This window comes from Anser cygnoides, chromosome 13 (assembly GCF_040182565.1).
Source record: "Anser cygnoides isolate HZ-2024a breed goose chromosome 13, Taihu_goose_T2T_genome, whole genome shotgun sequence".
In the NCBI taxonomy this organism is placed as follows: domain Eukaryota; kingdom Metazoa; phylum Chordata; class Aves; order Anseriformes; family Anatidae; genus Anser; species Anser cygnoides.
The window spans coordinates 7,404,083-7,426,250 of NC_089885.1; the positions used below are offsets into that span (position 1 = coordinate 7,404,083).

Sequence of the window (22,168 nt, forward strand, 5' to 3'; positions counted from 1 at the left end):
CCGGAAGGAGCCCGCCGCCTCCTGCCCCGCTCCCTCCATGGCGGCGCCTGCGGCTCGGCCGCTCGGAGCGTGAGGCGATCCCCCCGCTCCTTCTCCCGCCGCCGCCATGACCGAGGAGCCGTACGAGAAGTTCCTGGCCCCCGACGAGCCGTGCCCGCTCCTCTCGCACCAGCACCCGCCGCGCGGCGGCAGCTGGAGCCTGAGCGAGGAGGGCTGCCTGGACGTCAGCGACTTCGGCTGCCAGCTCTCGTCCTGCCACCGCACCGACCCGCTGCGCCGCTTCCACTCCAACAGGTCGGCGGCTGCCGCGGGGGGGAGGCTCCCGGACGCCGTCCCGAGGGTTGGGGGATGGGGGGGGGGAAGGCACCGGGGGCACCCAGCGAGCCGCCGGGGGTTGGGGTGAGACAGGCGGCCTGGGACTGCGGCGGCTCCCGCAGGAGCCTTTCGGTCCCATGCTGCTAATTAGGGGCAAATGGACGGGCTGTAATTTGTGGGGAAGGCCTACAAGGAAAATGCCGGTGCAGCTCTGCAAAGAAATGCCGGGTGTGCTTGTAAAATAAAAAGCAAACAGGCCTGCTTGCCAAGGATCCTGGTTCTCCTTCCGTATACGCACACAGCCAAGCCTCAGTGTAGCCATGGCTTTTATGAGAGCAGCGTGTGAGGCCTCAGCCTTCAGCACGTGTACGTATGGGTTTAGTTCCTGTTCCAGAGTTGCAAAATACTTTTACTGGTTATTGGTGTTCCTACTGCACCATGATGGAGAGTGAGTAACGAGGTAGTCTCCCAGCTGAATTTGTGTGAAATGATGGAAATTACACTTCAAAAGTGTTGTTCAGTGCTCTTAACTGTGGGTTAAATGGTTTGACGTGAGAAGCATTGATCAAATACAATATGCTATCGTCATCTAGTTCATGTATTCTAAGACCAGATAGTGTCAGGAAGAGTAAGATGCTTGGTATTCGTAGTGTGTCTGTAAGACTGATTAAATGCAAATGTGGGGAGTATCGCGCATTTGTCTTGTATGTTTCCCTTCATGCTGTCTTCACCTTCTGAGTGTTTTCTTCAGGCTTGCTCATTTTACAAACCCAGGTACTGAAGGCACCTCAGGAGGGTATTTCATTTCCTTGGGCACCCCCACCCAGACTCACACAGATTTAGCTGTTGCAGATGCACTGCACAACCTTCAGTTCTCATGAAGGCTTTCCATTTTTTCAAGTCGCAAGTAACTGTAATGCAGTCCTCACCTCTTTCTAACCCAGTTCATCCCAGCAAGTACAGCAGGCTGTGTGAGGAGAGGGCTGACTGCCTCCAGCTGCAGTGGTGCTACGAACCTGGCGTATCTGCACGCGGTTGGCGTTAGAGTCTCGGAACCTCACCCTGTGTTTTGACATGTCTAGAAGCTTTGTCTGCTCTACCTATCCTTTCATCAATACTTCGTGAATATTGGAGCTGGAGTAATGCTCAGAATCATGCTGTGTCACCTCTTGTATTCTGTATACCAACTGACTGCCCTGCCCACAGAAGTCTGTGCTACTAAAACATAGCACACGGTTAAGGGGTGCAGAAAGGGAGAACAGGACCTCGTCAGTCTGCTAAAAGAAAAGCTTCTGAGGTGTCTTTAAATTGGATAAATTCACTGCTGGCCAGATAGATGTGGGAGTGAGTCCATCACAAACAGCCAGCCAGGTGTGCAGCTAAATAACGATGGTGAGGACCTGCATTTCTCTTTGATGGCACTGCTCAGCCCTTGCAGTTGGATAGAGGAGCGTTTTTTCAGTTAGCCAGATTGAAGTGGATAGACTGATGGAATGGGAATTCAGTGCCTGGGTTTGTGTGGTGGGTTTTGGAAGCTCTTTTCAAATTGTTTGGGCCGTATTGCAGTGCTGTGCTGACTCATAGTTGTCTCGACCTAGTTTTCACCAATCTGTAAAATAAATCCAGATAGGGAGACTGGTTGCATGAGCTTGTTAAATTTTGGCTTACTCTTAGAAAACCTGTTCTGTGAAATCTGAGTCCTCAGTTGTTTTACTTTAGCAACAGCAGTAACTGGCTTTTTAAATGAAATTATAAGGGGAAAAAAGGTGTTGAATAACATAACAGCATTTTCACACAGGTCAGGTTTCCACCTTGTACTGTCATTTCAACAGCATGTCTGATGTTTTTGGTGTTCAGGGCTGAAAGCAGTGAATAATGGGGCCTTGGCTATATCCGTGTTGTGTTTCCCTATTAAGTATTAGTTTTGCGTGGGTTCATCATCCTAGAATTGCTTTGACTCCTATTTGGAATATAGATTAGGAAATACTTTGTTATTCTGAAGTCCAATTGATTTCAATTTATATGGCAGTTATATGAAATTATCTTTTAGTTTAGCGTATTTAAAGAAGAAAAAAACAAAAATTCACACTCTACAGGAGTCATCACTCTGGGATGGAAAGTGTTAATATGTTATAATAAAGGTATAAATACGCTGTGTATGGATTTTTGCCTTGCTATTTTTAATGTTGAATTCCGTTTGGTGTTGTTTGCCTTTTAAAAATACTTAAAACCAGAATACTTCCATTTGAATAATAACTTCAATAGAAATCAGCGTACTGTTACTGACAAGCAAAGTGGAGATGGTTTTTTGAGGCTTAAAAAACATAAGCATTTTTCAGGATGCATGATGCCAATATGTTTTCTACTTTCTATTTATTTTGTCCTGTGTTACAGGTGGAACTTGACTTCTTGTGGAACCAGCGTGGCCAGCTCAGAGTGCAGTGAGGAGCTGTTCTCTTCGGTTTCAGTTGGCGACCAAGATGACTGCTATTCTCTGTTGGATGACCAGGAGTTCACCTCTTTTGATTTGTTCCCTGAGGGCAGTGTCTGCAGTGATGTCTCTTCCTCTATCAGCACGTACTGGGATTGGTCGGACAGCGAGTTTGAATGGCAGGTAAACTAGTTCCACTGTAAAATTTTGTATAGACTAAGTCCTGGGTTTAGCTTTAACTGAAAAATCCTCCACTGTTTTTTATTCTTTAACTCCTGAACTTTAGAACAGGTATCTGAATCTTCAGCAATAAGGAAAATGTTTTGTTCCATTTTATTCTGGAGTATTTGATCTGGAGAAGAGTCTCCTCCAAGAGGAGTGGTTATGTATTATGGTTGCTTGGTTCTTGTGGTCATTGTGTATCTCGTAGCTGTGAGCTTAGGTTCTATGTCTTGAGGATCTGCCATGCTGATGAAATCTGGTTATAGATGTCTGCTGGCGATTTGGTCATATTAAGTCTTCTGCAAAGATGGAACTGACAGATAAAGTGTAGAATCTGTTGATATAGCCTATTTCCATTTTTTTTTGGTGCTGAGAAGAGTACAGAGCTTGCTTTGCTTCACCTGGATGGGAAAAGTGTGAAGATGAATCATGTACTGCTTTTGTTCTAGTCTGTATAGGGTGCGGTCCTAGTCAGGCATCGCCATGTGTCTTACTACTTTCTTTAGTGGTCTTTTAATGATATGCATTTGTTCTTACACATTATAGACTTAACTCTTTTTATTTTATAGACTTGTATCAACTTTTAACATACATGTGAGTTTGAAATAGGAAACGTGCTTCAGAATATACTGAAGAATACTTTTAAATTTTGTCATAAAGCTTAGTCTAAGCACATACAGAGCCTTATAAATGCAGCATAAGGACCGAGAATACAAATTTCCAGACAAACTCTGTTCTGGAAGGTACGAATAAACTTAAGAAAACATGGACGGAATTTGCTCTGTATTTCTTACTCTTTTAGTCTCGCTGCTAATCTCTGTATGTACTCTTTGAAGTTACAAGTGCATTTGTATAATGCAGCCTGTAGGAGCAGCTCAGATTGGATCCCAGTGATTCAGTGCTTTGCTGAGTTGTGAAATTTTAATTGCCTGATAAACTGGGGGATTATTTTGAAAAGAAGCAATTTCCCACATCTTACTTAGCTGACAGCGTGTTTGATTAGTAACTAGTTTTTTTTAAACAAGTATTTCTTAAGAGACGTACTTGATTCAACTTGTAGAATTTTTGAAAGCTATTTGTTAGTTTTTACAGTGTTATCTGGCAGAATCTGAGCATGAGTAATCCAACTGTCACACTTTAACTGGAAGTGCATACAGAAATTACATGTCAGTCGTACAAATGAAGTTAGCTAAAGTTCTGCAGTTGCTTCCAAGAAAATGACAGCAACTTTAATATTTTATTTCAATTGTATTGTGTAATTATGGGATGTAATATAAATTATAGAACTACTCTGAAATTATCTTTCCTAAACTAAAATTGTGCTCAAGAATGGGAGGTTTAGGTTTAGCTTTAGAATGTCATGGACAATTTTCACTGATGGAGAAGGCAAAGAGTGAAATGCCACATCGTACTGGTGTTTCTTTAAATGTAATTTTTTTTTAAGAGCTTTGAGTAGAGTGTGATTTGCTGCACTTGCAGTTTGTTGGAAGATTAAAACAAGTACTGCAGGGTTTTGAGTACTTATTAGGAAATCGTTAGAGTATATAGATAAGCAATGCTTTGCTAATTTGAAAGCATGTTTTGAATTTGTTAATAGTGTTGAAATGACTTTAAATGTGCCTACGGTATTCTAAGGCTTTGTTCTTTCTTTTGCTTATTACAAGTTGCCTGGCAGTGACATTACAAGTGGGAGCGATGTACTTTCTGATGTTATACCTAGTATTCCAAGCTCTCCGTGTCTGCTTCCGAAGAAGAAAAACAAGCATAGGAATCTTGATGAACTTCCATGGAGTGCAATGACAAATGATGAGCAGGTGAAATCAACTTTCTTCTTTTATGCTAACTGTAAGATACAGAAGAACTTTAGTTAGTGCTGCATCTCAAAAGACATACTGGTTTCTCTAGGTGTAAATGCATCCATATGCAGTACTATTTGATTTTTTGAAATTAAATCTTGTCTTTTGCATCTGTAATAGGCAGTTTAACATGCATTCAAGCTTTCTTCTTGGGTTTTTGAGGATACTCAGAGAGGCAAGAATTATAGAAAGTGGGATATTTGCAAATGTTTTATTCTGTCAGTCCTTCCTTTTTTCTCTAGTTCTTTTAGAATCAATAATAGTTTTAAATGACCTGCTTTTCTTTGGGTTCTAGGTTGAATATATTGAATATTTGAGTCGCAAAGTGAGCACAGAGATGGGCCTTCGAGAGCAACTTGACATTATTAAAATTATTGATCCTACTGCGCAGATCTCACCTACAGATAGTGAATTCATTATTGAACTGAACTGTCTCACAGATGAAAAACTGAAACAGGTGAGTTAAGGTTTGTATATATGCCTTTTTTTTTTTTTAAGCCCTCCAGCATCTGGTGTGTCTTGCAAAATGTTAGTTGTGATCAATTTTTCTACATAATTATTATATACAAGGAAATACTCTGGTTTCCTGCTTGACAATAATACGCTCTGGTGTTCAAAAGCATATTGCATGTACTAAACTTGCAAGAAAGACTCTTTGATTTTATGATCTTGGTACATATTAGAAGTGTAGCAATCAATTCTGACATGCTGGCATGTGTGTAATGAGTCATGCTGTGGGACCCGTACTCCTTACAACAAAGCTTCCATTTCGTGACTGTCAACTGGTCGAGGATAGTAATTTGCTAACTGAACATAAACTGAACATAATTGAAAAGGGTAGACAGTCACTGTTCTTACGGACTTGGACTATTTCATATTTCAGACATTTCACAAGTATCACCGTGAAGTACAGCTCTTCTTACGCCCACTTTTGTTTGAGTGTTTGTAGCAAAATAAATGTGTTTTAATAATTTAGGTGAACTTGGCTGGTATTTCTGTTTTTGTGTTATTATTACAACTTAATTGAAATCTGTGGGGTTGGGCGGGAGATGGGGGGGCGGAACAAAAACTTGTTACTTAGTTTTCTTCCTTCCACAATGAAGTTAGTATTAACTTAGCTCTTGGTAAAGTTAGTTCATTTGATGACTGTGAGGTGGCATGGTATTTAAGCAGCCACAACAAAATGGCTTAAAGTACTAACTGAACTGATCCAGTAATTTCATCATTAGTAACAGGAACGTTGTGTTTATTTGCTATGCAAAGGAGTATCTCAGTCCAGTATTAGGCTTTACTAATTCCTCTGTCTCTGTTTTGAAGGTGAGAAACTATATCAAGGAACACGGACCTCGTCAACGATCTGCAAGGGAAAACTGGAAGAGGAGCAGCTACAGTTGTGCAAGTACCAGTGGTGTGAGCGGTGCCAGTGCCAGCAGCAGTAGTGCCAGCATGGTCAGCTCAGCAAGCAGCAGTGGTTCCAGCGTTGCTAACTCTGCGTCAAACTCAAGTGCCAACATGAGTCGAGCACACAGTGATAGTAATTTGTCCACAAGTGCTGCAGAAAGAATCCGGGATTCAAAAGTAAAGCTTCTAGTTATGTACATGTGTATTAAGCTGTGTAACTTGTTATGGTTGCTTATGTGATTTGAACTAGGATGTTTGTGTTGAAGGAACCTAGTTAGTAACTGTGGATCTGCTAAAGTTATCTAGCTAAATCAGTGCTGTCTTTCCTCTGGCATGACCATAATGAATTTAAACTTGTACTCTTATCATTTCTCCTCCAAGTTAAAGCTTGATGTTTGTATGAAGTAGATCTTCTGATTACTTTTGTTTGAATAAGGTGAATGGGGGCTGAATAAAGGCTTATACATCAAACTTTATCCTTTGAACAAGCACACGTTTTACATCACATAACATTTTTGTCAAGGATGATCAGCCTAATCTTGGCATAATTTCTGGATAGTAAGGACAGTTTTGTTTATGTAGGCTTCTTGGATCTTCAGTTTATCCTTCTGACATGTCTCATGAGATTACTTTGTGGGGAGTGACCTACTGAAGTAAGTTTCAGTTAAAGTAATACTGTGGCACTTGTCCCGTCTCCATAATTCCAATTTCAGGTGTGGAGAAGAGCAGTTCCTGCTTGCTCTTCAACGTGTCAGGTTGGACTTCAGTTCCATTTGCTATTTGAAGACTAACTTTTCCACTGTAATAAAGACTCTTCTGATCAAAGACTCAGCTGTGCAATGTCACAGGGTGATGTTGTGTCACATAATTGAGACACGGTAAAAAGTTCTGATACAGAATTTGTGTACTGATCTTAAGGAAAAAAATCAAGCTATAACAGGCATTTATTTATGTTTGCACCACCTCAGAATTCATTTTAGTTATTTTTCAGAGCAAACGTTAATTTAGAGGTTAACATATTTGTCAACTTTAAAGGTGGCTTCTAACATACTGAACAAAATCTTATGTCTGTTTTCTCAATTTTGGCAGAAACGTTCCAAGCAACGGAAACTACAGCAAAAGGCCTTACGCAAGAGACAGCTGAAAGAACAAAGACAAGCTCGTAAGGAAAGACTGAGTGGATTATTTCTTAATGAAGAAGTGCTCTCTTTAAAAGTGACTGAGGAGGACCATGAAGGAGATGTGGATGTTTTAATGTGACAGGGGTGAATTTATCAGTGTTCTTTCTAAGCCTTAAATGTATTATTCTTATTGTTTACATATATTTCTTGACCAAATTTTGATTAGTATTAACAATATAAACCAGATCTTTTCTCAAGTATAATTTTGGTAAGACATTCTAAGAATTGAGTAACTTCAGCTTTTTGAGACTAATTTTGCAACTAAGACTTCAGAAACTTAATTGACTTCTGAAAAGCTGCTGAATAGATAAATTCTTTTTAAGGAAAATTGAATTTGGCTGACATGCTACTCGCAAGACGTAAGTCTAGGGATGCTTTCGGATGACACTAAGTATGCAGTACTATGCTTCAGCTTTTTTTTTTTTCGCCTAGTTAGAGTTAGTATTACACTTAGCTTGCTTTGTCTCTTCCTTTCTTGTTAGAAAGATTATTTAGCATGAGGAAAAAAATAATAATTCTGTAAGGCTTTCTTCAGTCTTTCTCTTGGATCATACAGAATCAAAATACTGTGATAAATCCAATTTCTAGAAGTTTCAATTTAACTCAAACTGCATAGAAAGCAAGAAGCAGGACTTCTAATGCAAAAAATATATATACACAAATAATACCTAATGATACAGTTATTTAGAAAGCATTTAGAGTCAAAAATGAAAACAAAAATTGCAAACTTAGTCTTTAAAAAGTTATTTTGCTGCTCAATATCTCTTAGTCTGATCGTTAGTAACGGTTGACTAGTACATCCCTAGTATTGCTATAAAGAGATTGAAAGAAAACATCGTTATGCATTAAAAGTACATTAATTTTCAGTAAAGTTGTCTAGGACACTACTTAAAATAGCTTAAAATGCTACTGGAAACAGAAGTGCAAACAAGTGGCACACAACTTTGGTGGCTTTTTTTCCCTCTGGAATTTTATCTATATTGATTCATGTTGTAGGCAAGAGAACTTAACACAGCTGTGTCATACAATTATGTTTACTCCTTTACCACCCAACTGAGGATGGGTCTTCCATGCTGGTTGTTGCACAATTATTAATGTGCTTCAGAATCCTGCTTTTGTTGTCTGTCTGCTTTTGAAGTATCTCTTGCTAAGAAAATGAGGTAAAATTATGTTTTTTCAGGTAGGGAGTTAAAAGTAGCTGTTTTAACATGTTTCCTAATCATGACAATCTGTAAAGTGACTTCTGTCTTCATCTTGGAACTACGTGTTACAAAACTCCTTTCCCTCCAACCTGAGATGAAATTGATAGTTCTAAATTTCAGAGTGAAAGTTGAGGAGTTCAAGTATTTTCTATTTCTGAGTTCAGGAAGGTGATTTTCTTACTACACTGATGCTTTACTATTTTAATTTTGCTCTCATGAATTAAGGTGTCTGGCAATTTAGTATGGTCACAGGTGCCTGTAAATGCAGGATATAGCCCAATCCTGCAGAATTGCATGATTCACTTTATATAGAGGTTTGGGACTACTCATTCATTTTGCATGTCCTGCACACACTTTTTTGCCATGACAGCTGAAGTATATTTATTTCAGAAGTGGCATTCCATGTAGCCTGAAAATAATCTAACCAATAAAATATCTGAACAGTGGCCTCTGAAAGGGCTTCAGTAAGAAATAAATGATGTCCATAGTCTAACTAGTCTATGTGAACTCAGTCACTCATTGCAGCCAGACTTGGCTATTAATAAAAGCTATGTAATGTCATTTTCAACTCAAATGTTAGCTACGCCATATTGCCAGTCATTTGGCTGCAGACCAGAAGTGACTCTAATCTGTTAGTATTTGCTTGCAGTGCATTATAGCTGGATGACACCTCTCTTCTTCCTGTAGAAACAATACTAAAAACTTTTTAGCTGTGTACAGGTTATTAAGAATTTAGATTGACTTGTATCTGCAGCATTTTAAATGGATGGGGGAAGAAAATCAATTGCTGTCAATTCAGCTAATTTCAGGATGCAGTAGTTGCACTCTTGCAACTTACTATGGCAGTAATGGATGAATTCATCATGAAACATTTCACTGTGTGTACTGTCACAGCTGAGTATAACCTTTATTTTCCACAGTGATTTTGAGATGTGAATATTTATTTCCTGAAGAAAAATGTACATTTAATATTGTAGAGCATTGAAATTCTGAAATGAATTGTAAGAAAGGTGCAATACCTCAGCATGGTGGAGCATGAAAGTGTCGTTTTATTCTGTTTCAGTAGCTCTTCAGAGTTCAAATTCCTCAGGCCTTGTTGAGAGAAGACTTCCTTATTTTGATGAGGTACCTGTCTACTAGCTTTCAGAGGTTGTAAACCGAGGGAGGATAGTATTTCCATCTTGATTTTAGTGTAAGCATGTAAGTATAAATTTATCCAAATGACTAAATGGTTCCAATTACTCACCTGTTGTATTGGAGAAAAGTTCCTGGGTGCCACAGTAGCTGCTTGGGGTAAGTTATCTCCAGCTGGGTACTTCAGTCACTTGTATGACAGTTAAAATGATAGAAAAGTGTGAGTTTAAAGGGTTGCCACGTTAATAACTCATAGCTCTAGAATCTTGTAGTTCCAGAATGCTTTTAACCTAGGAATACAAAACTGTGGATGTTCTGATCAGAATGTAGAATAATTTCTTGGTTACCTGACTTTCCTCTTTGCTAAGTGCTTGGCATCTCAGAGAATCAGACCTGAAATAGCTGTGGGTTTCAAACTTTGTCCCATGCTTTTACATGCTCTCTTTTTTTCCTCTTTCATATCCTTCTTAGTTCGAATGGTACCCTCAGTTTGAGGAGGGGTGGGAGGTGTCTTTATCAGATTCTGATCTTTTCTTGCAATATGCTATATGTTTAAAATTAGTTTTGGATGCCTGTGGCATTAGTTAGGTGGAATTTTAGTTACACTTTGATCAGCAAGACAAGGTTTAAGCCATAGTGGCTGCTACTTTGTTTTACAGGAGGCTATCTACAGCCTGTTGGGTTCAGATAGCTACAAAACAGCAACAGACTGTATATTCTTTGTACTGCTTTTTTCAAAAAAGAAAGAATCAGATTTCTACTTATTAATTGATGGAAAATGGTAAGCTTAAAAACAAAATAGAGACACACGGGAAAAAGCTAGTAGTTGTATGGCTCCATGGTACTGAAGCTCTATATCTAGGTGCTTGTACCCCCTGTAATATGAATGTAATCAGTTTACACTCTCTAACATTAATGATTTGCTTCCATGGTAACTTTTTCTCTAAAAAGGCTTAGAAGGAGCACTGAAAGTCTGATTGCAATAGGACTGTAAACAATAGAGAACATTCTTTTCTAATATGCTTATAAATACGAGGAAGAAAGCTAGCCGCCTGACAAACCTGTCTAATTTGTGTGTGTATCTGGTGTCACCCTTTGTCTCTGTTAAGACACAAACTATTTTTCTTTAACTGGGAAACTGATTAAAGAATGGTTATAGTATACTCTGTATGGGGTGCTTACTAAGAAGAGCAATCAAGGTCTTTGCAAAGCTTTCCTGGGCTTAACTTTTAGTTCTCATATTGTGGTTTGAAACCTGTGAAGAACATTCTCTGGGGGGGGAAAATAAAAAGTTTGAATTCATTCATATGCATTTACATCAGAGTGCGTATAAGGTGTTGAAGCAAATAAAATGGCAATATTTACTGTTCATCTATGCTGAATGGCTTAAAGCCATTTCTTTTCTCTTAACACTCTTTGAGCTTTGAAATCAGTTGATGCATTGGTCTATAAATATTAATAAATTTGACTGTTTTGGGGGCTCTTGAAACTGAAACTCATTCTTATAAGCCAGCTTTTCATGGCCAGTGTTGTTAGATTTATTGGTTTAAAGTTCTTGAGCTTATGGGTCTTGCGGTTCTTGGGCATAGAAAGGACCTGGTCGACATGCAATTTTCCATTTAAGGATTGCAAAATTAACTTATTAATCTACCAAGTGCGAATGTTAGTATTATTAAAAGTTTGTCTATTTTGACTATTAACTCTGATAATCGTACTTGCATTCTCTCTCATCTGGCTAACTTTAAAATATTTCCAAATAACAAATAAATTCTGCAATTAAAAAAAATATATGTTGAAGCTTGAATATAGTTCATAACCAAAGCAAGGAGAAAATGGTGGGTTTTGTTTGGTTTTTGTTTTGGTTTACGTGTTTGGTTTTTTTGATGTTTTGGTTTTTTTGATGTTTTGGTTTTCTTTGGGGGGTGGAGGGTGTAGATTAGAATATATGGTACTGCTTACATTGATTTTTTTTTCCAGGTTCTCCACTAATTATATGGCTAAAATGCACTTTTGTATAGAAAACTGTCCTATGTACATTCTGTATCTGCTTTCCACAGTGTTTATAGAGATTTTTTCTGAAATTGTGAAGGATTTACCAATAGCTGCCATGCTGGTGACTGATGCTGTTTACATCAAGTTTTCATTGTATTTGAAAATAGTCATGTGCATATTGGAGTACAGGCTGGAATTAAAACTGATGACATAGCAAAGATATTCTCATGAAACTGTGGTATCTTGTTCAGAGCAGGGTTATTCATATATAGGGCTTGTACACGCTAGGCAGGCATAAAGTACAAGTTCATGTAGCACACATTAGCTGTTCTTTGTGACAGAAAGCAAACCAGTCCCTCCTTAACTACTGTAGTTTGTTACCCGTACAACCTGATCAGAATTGTTTCTTTAGTAAAAAAAAAAAAACACAAATGATATAATCCAAGATCTTGTACTGAAAACTCTCCTCTGTTATTGATTTCTGTGCCAAAGGATTTTTCACTTTTAGTATATGTATATGCTGTACATTACATATCTGTGGGCCTGGACATAGGAAGTCTGATCGCTTTTTTTTGTCAGCAATAACTGGATTTTCTTCTGCTGTCACCCTCACTGTCTATAGTCATCAAGCCAATACCTGTCCTGTAATGTTTAAATATCTCTGTGACTTTTTTTTAAAGCTTATAACCAACCATGGTTGTATAGTTCATCATGCAGATGCCTATGTATCACTGTATTGTAAATCCTGTTCTCAAATCCTCTGCCTTCTGCAACACTGAAGTTTCAAGTGCAGTATTAAGAAAATTCTTCTCTTTCCCACCTGGAACCAAGCAGAAAAGCCCTGAAAATACAGTAAGAGATTAGCAGGCACAAGGATGTATTCCTCAGTGTTTGGAAAGCTTCCTGCAGTGCCTCAGGGATATAAACTGCCTTGTTCATCCCAGCTAAGGCTCCAGTTCTCATCACGTAAGCAAGTTAAAATTCACCAACAGTTACTATTCCAGCCTGTTTCTGTACACATTGAGGGACAGAGGAGGGTAGATGGGGGCAGAAACATAGCACACCACGGCAAGTCTCATCAAATGGTCAGAGACCTCTAATTCTTTTGGTGTGGCTGGGAGGCTGCAGAGTGCAACTGCAGAAGCTATTCCTCTTGCGATGCTTTGCCTTTACTCAACAACTTTTAGTTGAAAGTAGAAAGCTTTTAGTCTGCTTTCTCCCAAAGGTGAGTGGCAGTGCAAAGTATTCTGCAACAAAATAAATGGAAATGTTGCTAAGGTCCTTGAGCCTTTGTGGGGGTCTCTAGTGCTAAGGATTTACCACTGTGTGTGTGACACCTAGAAGCTGCACGGAAGCTGTTACTTGTGTTTTCTGAACTGCAGGGTCTCATCATGCTGCTGTGCTGCAGACTTGTGAACTTCAGAGGAAATCCCGTTGCAGTAGTTCATCACTGAGCCATGCAGCTGTTTGTGCAATAATGGTATCTCGTGGCTTGACTCTCAAGTGAGGTTGTGTGCTCACAACGAAATAGTGCGTGTTAAGGAACTCATCACCACTTACACATTTCTTCATTTATTCTTCTCGTGTAGCAAGTCTCACTGCAAGGAGAGTCTCACTTGATGGCCAAATCCTATTTAGGCACAAGCTGAACCAAAAATTCCGCTTCAGCAAAATAGATAAACTTCCTTTACTAAATTGAAAGATGGTATTGGATATGTTCTTGCTGTCCTCAGCCTTCTTTTACTACTGACCTGAATGTTTTATGCTTTATTCAACTTTATTCAAACATTTCCTAGTACAGTAGCAGTTATGATTTGCTTCCCTGAGGTCTGATCTAGACTACCAACTTGATTTGAAAAGATCACTAACTCTCCTGTGTGTATTTCCACTAGAGGGAGCACTGTACTTGCCTTTGAGACTATGGCTGCCAGCTTTGTTTTGCTACAAATACTTTTTTCTTTATTGTCCTGTTAACGGTTATTAGGAGGATTTCCTTCTTATGCTTTTTTTTTTTTTTTTTGGTAGGAAGAATGTGTCTCTTAAGAGTTTTATAATAAAAAGATTGCCAGTGACTAGAGAAACAGATGCTGCTTCCTGCCTGGTGCTGCTTATTGCGATTGAAAGATGGAAGTATATCCCTGTTCAGTGTTAATTTTTGTATATATGCTGTATTAGTGCTTTAAACTTCCTGATTTGTTTCACATTCAGGCTTCTTTAGCGTGGGTTATGAATCTTGTAGCTGAGTATTTATACTCATGTTACTCTAGTGGAGAGAGACCTTATGTAGAGCTGGGAAACTGCTGTGGTCAGACCTTGGGCCCGCTGGCCGGTTGTGGGTGACCTGAGGCTGCTTGCTGTAAGCAGTCTGTCTGGTCCTTGTGTCAGCTGTGCTCCCCTAAGGAAACACAGCTTCTTCTCAGTTCTGAGTGCTTGTCACAGGAGAGGCAGCAGCATTTGCCATCTCAACATCCTTGGCTGTGATTTCATCACTGTGCTGAGGACTGATGTCCCTATCCTAGTACTAGTGACATCCCAGACTTACAGCACTGGTAAGCACAGGGCTTTGTCCTCATTGCTACAGCACGGCCTTGCAAGAAGGGATGCCTGTGATCATATCAGTTGGTTAAATGTTGTCTTCTGTGTTTAATGCCTTTAATAAGCTGCCTTGTACCAGTGTATCTTCAAAAGCCAAGCTGCCTCATGTCTAGCAGCAGTTTGCTGCTTCTGCTGGGGGACAGTTGGTGTGGATTGCTGCTCACACGCACTTTTCCTTTGAAAACGGAGAGCTGATCTGAAGGGTTGTTAGTTCCACCGTGACCACAGTGTAAGGTTTAAGTGAACGTGTTGCTTTATTCACTCCTTATAGATGGCTTACACATGGGGACAATTACAGGGTAAATGGTCTGAAAGCTGAGGTGCCTGGTTCCAAATAGCACTTCAACATCTGTATCAGAAGGAGCCTGTAAGTAATGTTGATACTATGAAGGCTTCCTTCTTGGGCTCTTTTCATTCATTCTAGAATATCTCCCCCAGTGAAAACGTGCCCAACTAATCTTGAAAGGATGATTGCAGAGTAAAGAGCTTTAAAGTATGACATATAGCTCTTAATGTCTACATAGCTGTCTGTTTTTAGGCACCTAGGCACCTAGTTCCTGCCTATACTTCCTGAAAATAATAAATAGCAAGTACAGCGTGGCAGTCATGAAGACTGCGTGGGAGTTACTGAAAAGATGCTTTGAATTCATCACAGACCCTAGTTATTCAGGTAATTCTAATCTCTTGGTGTTTGTTTCTGTTCTTAGGTAGTTAAAAGGCTGTTGATTTAGTCCCTGCTTTCTTTGTTCAGAGTAGAAATTGATTAGTCACAGGGTTTTGTTTCACCCTCTGTTCCTGTTTGTGTAGAAGAAGGAGCAAAGGAAGAGCTGAGAGAAGTTCCTTTCAACAGCTGGTTAACTTGCATGAGCAGACAACTTCTGTTGGCCATAGTTTAGATCACTTTGTAGATTTGATGTCTCCTGCATTCAAGAGATACCTAAAGGTGTAATGTGTCAATTACTATCCTAAGGAGCGTTCATGGTAAGCAAGAACTGTTACTGAGAGGTGTATTCTTTGAACAATACATGTTCCACGTGCAGGGCTATTTTGTGCTTGACCTCTTCCCTAAGCCAGAGCACAGTGCTATGTTCACTGGCTGGTCATTTCTGGCAAGAGCAGCACAAGCTGCTTGGCAATTTCTGTAGGTTGTTTTGGCTTAGGACCTCGCAATTCTCGGATGGTTCTGCTTGGCATCTCCTCTCTGCATTCCTAAAACATGGAGCAACTTGGGTCTAGATGACTATGTGATTCCTAGTATTACAAGTATTGCTGATCAGAGCAAAAAGTGTGTGTGTGTGTATTAGGAAGCTTCAAAAACTTGTGAATTATGGTGCTTGACTATATAATTTAACCACGTAGTCACAAGTATCAATGTCTGTCCGCCTAATGATTCCGTTCTGAGAGCAAAACTGATCACTAAATTTGATCAAATTGTCATGTATTTGTTTAATGCTCTTTAAATCGTAGTTGATACTCATCCAGCTCTGCTTTGAAATAGCTCTTGTCTGGTAGTACGGGGTTCCAGGTCCTATCATGTCTGAGATTGCACCACAATCTCTTGCCTTGGAAGTTACCTGTTGTAGATTGGAAATGATCACTCCAGAAACAATTTACATTGACAAACTTGGTGTGCAGACTGATGCATGTGTGAGTGTATCCAGGTATTTAGTTTTGTTAAATTCAAGATGAAGAAAAAGTCCCAAGGGGCTAGCAAGTCTTTAGGAAATTTGGAAGAATATATATATTTTTTTCTGTTTAATAGTTAATAAGGTGAACTTATTTACCAAATAGAAAATATTCACAGTGTGTGACTTATGAGCATGTTGCTCAAAAAATCCATGCACTTCCTCCTTAAACAATTTAGATCATAAAATTGTTTATAGAAGTTACAAATGTTAGCCAACCGAAAATGAAGCAGTCTAAAATCTCAGTACAAACCCATTTGTGGCCTGATAAACCCATTTGCAGACTGATAAAAACGAGTGTAATTTATGGTCTTAGATACCTTATTGGCATATGTATTAAAATTCTGGAATATGTCTATTTTTCTTAGCGTTGCATTAGCTGTAATTTCTATGTAATGCTTCAATTCATTTATATATTTGCACAATACACTATCAGATAAAAAAGTGCCAAAATGTGTATAAGGAGGTCATCACTTTAGCTTAATTGCGCACAAATTTCCTGCAGACGCTGATGCTTAAGACCAATAACGAGACTGCTACAGCTAGAATAAACGCATTAGCCTATAAATTTAGAGCTTCTACCTGCTTTGCAAAGGGAGAATCATCTCTAAATGAGCCTAGTAACATTGATTTGTGATTAATCATTTTACTTAGTGACTCATCTATGATCACAGTACAACAAAAATGTCATGTTTGCTTAGTGGCATTAACTCCATTTATCTTCTCTGCATTCGGAGAATTGCCTTGTTGTCAATGTGGGGCTGGGAATACAGCTGAGCAGTACTGTTGTTAAAGGACTTTGCAATGTCAGCTTACCTAAAGCAGAATTCAGACCAAAAAAAGGGGGAAAAAAATATTGGGGAGGGAGGAGGGAGGGATAAACATTCCCTTCCTTGAAAACTAATTATTAAGTCAAGCCAAAACATTTACAGTAGCGATTTTGTATCTGCAAAAACAAATTAATGTAACCCTAAGTGCTTCTGACTTTTTCTGAGGCTGTGTATGCAAGTTAACAATTGTCTTAATTCTACTTCTGAGACTATTTTGCTTTACACGTTGCAAAGTAAATCCAAACATTGCCCATTACTAGAATACTTTAGTTTGCCATGGTATCACTGCATGTCCAGTTGGATGCCATCAACATGGTTTTCTAAAAATGCACTGCTGAAGAGCGTTTGTGGAAAGTGATAGTCATTATCTTTAAGAACTTTTCCTGATAGCTTTATGTTAAGAAGCATGGTAAACCCTTCACGCACACACACATTCACCAGAGTAAAAACAAATAAATAAATAAAAAGAGCTATACTGTTCTTTGCTAAGACTCGCCTTGCTCAAAAACAGAGATCAACATGTTAAGAATTTTTTTATAGTATCCTTTATTCAGTGATGGCATAATGATAAGGATCTGCCTCCCTAGTCCTGCAAATAGAGCAGTAGGTCTGGAAAGGAGATGCTTAATGTCCATGGATCGTCTCCTGCTCCATTGCCGTATCCGTTGGCAGTGTCCTGTGCTGCTATTCCTCTTCTGCTGTTCAGCTGTTTTGTTCAAATTGAAGCCTCTTTCTTCAGACATCTCTCTACAGCACTCAGCATTACAGCACAAAGATCTTAACCAGAGCCTCTGCCTGTTGCCAAAGAAAAGACTGGAGGTGAGTTGCACTTGTACTGTGTTGTAGAATAATAGAACTGCTCACTAAGAACATGCCTGGAGGATGCTGGGGTTCTTAAGAATAGAAAACATCATAAAGGTTTTCCAGTGAAATGGAAGAGTTGGATGATTTCTCCCATAATAACTGGTTGTTGTGTTTCATGACAGAAACCCAGAAAGATTTTGCTGGGGTAAATATGCCCTGATGAGGTAATACTAGTTATTATTCGTATATTTGGGAAATAGCTTAATTGTAGACTATATATATTTTTTTTGTGCCACCTGGTAAAGAAAACAGAAGGCACCATATATTTCATGTTTTCTGACATGTAGAAAATATTAAAACTGAGTAACAGACTACATAACATGGGGCAGTACTGAAAAGAAATCAGCTGTAGCTACTTGCGATTCCTGGTTTTGATTTTTTTTTGAATGTCTCTAGAGATGTTCTTAGCAAAACAACCCAGCATATGCAGAGCAAGCCATCTCTGTAATTGAAGGCTGGAAAAGGCTAAGTTACAAACAGCTAGATGCTGTTTTATACAAAATGATATTTTTGCTGATCTGAGTATATTGGTAAGGTTATAAAAGGATTTCTGTTGAATATCAGATCATAGAACCATATGAGAAGGAAAGATAGATCCGAGAAGGAAAGGAAAACTCTGGGGGAACTTTGGTTTGAGGAGCAACATGCACACCCAGAAGGTTTAGTGAGGGTGAAAATTCACGCCTGCCTTGTATTGCCTACTCAGTGTTTAAAAATTGAGTTGGATCTCTGCATCAGGAAATTACTTTAAAAATCACTAACACTTGCACACATGCATAAATACAGCTGGCCTCTGGTTATGGATTTAGAGGGTGTGCTTTCAGGGTTTCTTGTGACTATGGAAGCTGAAAGTGATCTTTAAAGGAAGAGAGACACTCCTGCAACTTCATACTGGTATCAGGGAAGCTTTAATGAAAACACTGCTTACAATGAATGCTTACAAACTTGGATAATGCATCAGGAGAAGACCCCATCAGTGTGGTAAGTGTTGGTTTTAAAACAGAGTCCTAGTTGCTGCTTCTGTGGGAGGTATTTTTTTCTTTAACTTTACAACTTAGACTGCCCACTTTCTGTGCAGTTTAGTGATGATCAATATGAACATACTGGAACTGTTTAGCTGAAGTTAGCTGAGTCATTCAACCTAATATTCATTTGTTTGACTAAAGCCTCTTTAGAGCCACTTGTGATCTGATGACTAATGTGGCACAAAGATGCTAATGCTCGATGTGTACATAAATCATTACTTAATTTGGATTTGGAAACCTGAGGCAACAGAATGCTCCATGGAGAAGCAGCTATATTTGTTTCTTTTCATTGTGAACCACCTGTCTCCAGAGATCCAGAATGCATTAGAAAAATGAATGTAATGACTGAACTAAATCTAGCTCTTCTGTTCCAGAAGAAAACAGCAGTTCTTACAAGCAGGAAGGCACGGAAATCCAAGGTCTGTTCTGCTAGCTGAGACAAGAAAAGTCAGTTCAAGCAGGAGGGATCTACTGATCCTAGACAGCAGTCTTGCAGTACTGCCAGAAAAAAATAAGATGAATCTAATTTTGAATTTTTGAAGGTGGCCTGGATTAGACTGCTTGAGGAAGAGAAAATGGAATTTTCATATTTATTTAACTCCACTTGATAGGATTTTATGCTTAATCTCTGACCTGAAAGCCACACTGCAGCAATATTTCAGCCATTCAGAGCTTACATTTGCTCTTCTTGTCATTTATCTTGTTCCTTACCTGTGGTTATTTCTTGAAGAGCTGGATCCCACTGAAATACCATAATGCATATTATTGATATCAGAGCCTAACAGAGCTTGTACAAGGAGTTCTGTCTTTGTGCTGGTGCAGGGCAATAGACCTGGAACTTCATAAAGGGAAGCTTTGAAAAGTTCAATTTTTAGATGTAAATTGGCAGAGAGCAAGTGCATAAGTGTTCTGTAATGAGGTCCATGAAAGAACTGAAGCTTTTGTTGAACTTGTGTTACTAAATGAGGGTAGGTGGGTGTATTTAAATATGTTGCATACGTAGAGCACCAACGCTGCTTCTGTACCGAAGCTGGCTGGTGCTATGCTTGTTCCTGCGAGTCTGAGAGATGTTTCTGCCTTAGTTGTGAGCTAACTAGCATCCTGCCAAATCTTTAGCAGAATGGGAAGCAGGACCCTCCATCCTTCTTCTGACCTAACAATTGATGTATTCCTTCTTTAATACTCCAGTACTACCAGATTGGACCTTTTTTTCTTCAAGTTGTTCATTTGATCCTGTTGTGTAAAGAGTATGGTAAATGGGAACCTACAGGCATGTTATCAAATACTTTTATTTGAGTCATGTTTAGAATTTGCACATACAGTGTGGTTATTTCAGTAATATGTTGTTTAACTGAGTCTGTCCTCCAAATCTCCATGGTAGTTTTTCTATTTAGTAAAGCTGATGTTTTAAAAATTATTTTCTTGTAAACATCAGGTGAACTCCCTTATTTTTAGAGAAAAAATACTGAAATATTTATGCCAGCATATCTTCCTGTTTGATCTGTCCTAGGTGAAATGTTTGCTTCATCTTTAAATATATAGCAAATAAACTGTACTGCCTTAGATCTTCATAGAGATACAAATTTGGAAAAGCAACATACAAAAAAAGATACAATTTTGAAGGGCAAACAGGAATTATGTTTCAGAGAAATCAAAATCACTTCAACGTAAGGATCTTTGCAGTGCACTCTCCTTTAGCTTAAAAGCTGGAAAATTAAGTATAAGGGGCAAGTCGGTATTCTCAGAAGGACTTGATTTACTTTTTGATATAAAAGTTGGAGATTACTTGTCAGCTACATTAGCTTTTAAGGTCTGTTTACAGTGAAGGATATATACTTTGGAAGCTATAGCTCTTTTTCAGGGATAACATTTTAATTTTATTTCAAATATTGAGTGAAAGCAACTCCAAAGAATTTAATACAATAAACCATTGCTGTGTTCAAGACAGTAATATAAGGTGTTTTTTTTTTTTACAGTTGCTAATAGCAACTTATGTGGCGAACATAAGTACAGCAATTTAAAAGGACACTGTGGTAATGTGAATTTCTTCAAGTAGTTAAATACTAATGTCTTTCACCAGAACATCAATGTCAGCTCTGCTCCCAGTCAAAAAGTGAAGGACAAATGAACTTACTATTTTTATTTGCTTTTTTTGAATAGGAGGTTTTCAGAAAAGTGACAGTAGCCAGTCTAGTCTGTAATTTTAACTTGATTTATTTGAATTAGTGAAATCTTCAGTAAATACATCTCGGTATGCTTCTTAAATATTTCCCCATAGAGATTAAACTTCCATTTACTTGGGCTTCACCAGTGCTCACAGACTTTAATTGCAGTGCCTGACAGATTTCTCGAGAAAGGAAAAGTGATGAAAGAGGAAGAGAAGGTCACTCGTGTGCAGAGCTGCTGCACGGAGCGGGAGCACCAGCTAGCACGCTTCAGCTGCTAATCTGAATGCTAGGCAAGCGTGGTCCTGCAGCAGGAGGCAGAGCTGAACCATTTACACCCCAGATTTCTTTTGTGTGTGTTGATCAGGAGGAGTATTTGTCTACTGCTAAAGAAGCTGCCTTTCTGTGGGGTGTTCCCGGCTACTTGCCGCTCTGTGTGCGGGTAGAGTGGCTGCATTCATGTCACTTACCTTCATCTGCGTTTGGGGTGGCTGGGTAATGGGAAATATGTTTAAGCAAAACCCTAGATCAGGGTCCCACGTACAGTGTCAGTGGAGCACAGACCTGTCAGAAGAAGCTGGCAATAAAATGGCTAATTGTTAATGCCCATGCTAGAGGCTGAGTTCTGCCTGTGCCGAAATCAATGGCAACAGCACAGCTGATTTCAGACGTGGCTTTATTTGCTGTCTGCTGCTGGTAACCATGGTATGGCATGTGTGCTCTTAAAGAAGAGTGTGTGCTGTCTTCTTGGCTTGAGACCTTTTCGCAAAGGCTGTGGAAGTTGTCAGCAGGGTTTTTCGTGCCCACAGTGAGGTCTGGATTCGTCAATATCAAAATGGAAATGAAAGGCTTGTGCTCTGTCCTACTCCTTCCTCTCTGATCCCCCGATAGCTCTTCTAAATTACCCAGGTTGAAATGGCACAAGCAAGTGCGTGTGCCCTTTTTAACTCCTGGCATCACTACTCTCAGAGGGAGAATCCCACTGGGCAAAAGCCTTGAAATAACCCAGAAGTATGTCAGAGCTCACCTTTAATTCTTTGTTCCTCGCTTTTGCTGCTTCTGTTGTCCCAGGAATTCACCCTTTAAAGAAGTACTCTCCTAGCCTCCTGGGACTTGCCTGTTCCCTGGTAATCTGAGCAACACAAGTGAAGAAAGTAGGATGCACTGAAGATTCCTCTTGAAACAGAAATGAGTTGCTTAAGAAACAACTCTTGCAGACTAGAACCTTCTCTATTAACGTCCCAAGCTGCGGTGCCCTCCGACTTGCTTT

At 39.2% G+C, this 22,168-nt stretch overlaps 1 protein-coding gene and 1 long non-coding RNA gene across 4 annotated transcripts in view; one reads left to right on the forward strand and one right to left on the reverse strand.

Annotated features, from left to right (window-relative positions):
- FAM199X (family with sequence similarity 199, X-linked) overlaps positions 1-11,952 on the forward strand; it is a 36,247-nt gene extending 24,295 nt beyond the window's left edge. For 2 of the 3 annotated variants that reach the window (XM_067004812.1, XM_067004813.1), the window contains exons 3-7: positions 2,710-2,929; positions 4,633-4,782; positions 5,120-5,281; positions 6,142-6,402; positions 7,315-11,952. In XM_067004812.1, the coding sequence (XP_066860913.1) occupies positions 2,710-2,929; positions 4,633-4,782; positions 5,120-5,281; positions 6,142-6,402; positions 7,315-7,485 (964 nt within the window). In that variant the 3' untranslated portion in view covers positions 7,486-11,952. Of the gene's footprint in view, positions 1-4; positions 295-2,709; positions 2,930-4,632; positions 4,783-5,119; positions 5,282-6,141; positions 6,403-7,314 lie in introns of those variants that run through there. The other variant, XM_048079206.2, reaches the window with a different exon arrangement.
- On the reverse strand, positions 3,232-9,993 carry LOC106037693 (uncharacterized). The gene is made up of 3 exons (XR_001208167.3): positions 9,855-9,993; positions 4,685-4,811; positions 3,232-3,369 (listed from the first exon to the last, which is right to left on the reverse strand). It is a non-coding gene; the product is annotated as an uncharacterized lncRNA (long non-coding RNA).
- Positions 11,953-22,168: the final 10,216 nt, after the last annotated feature.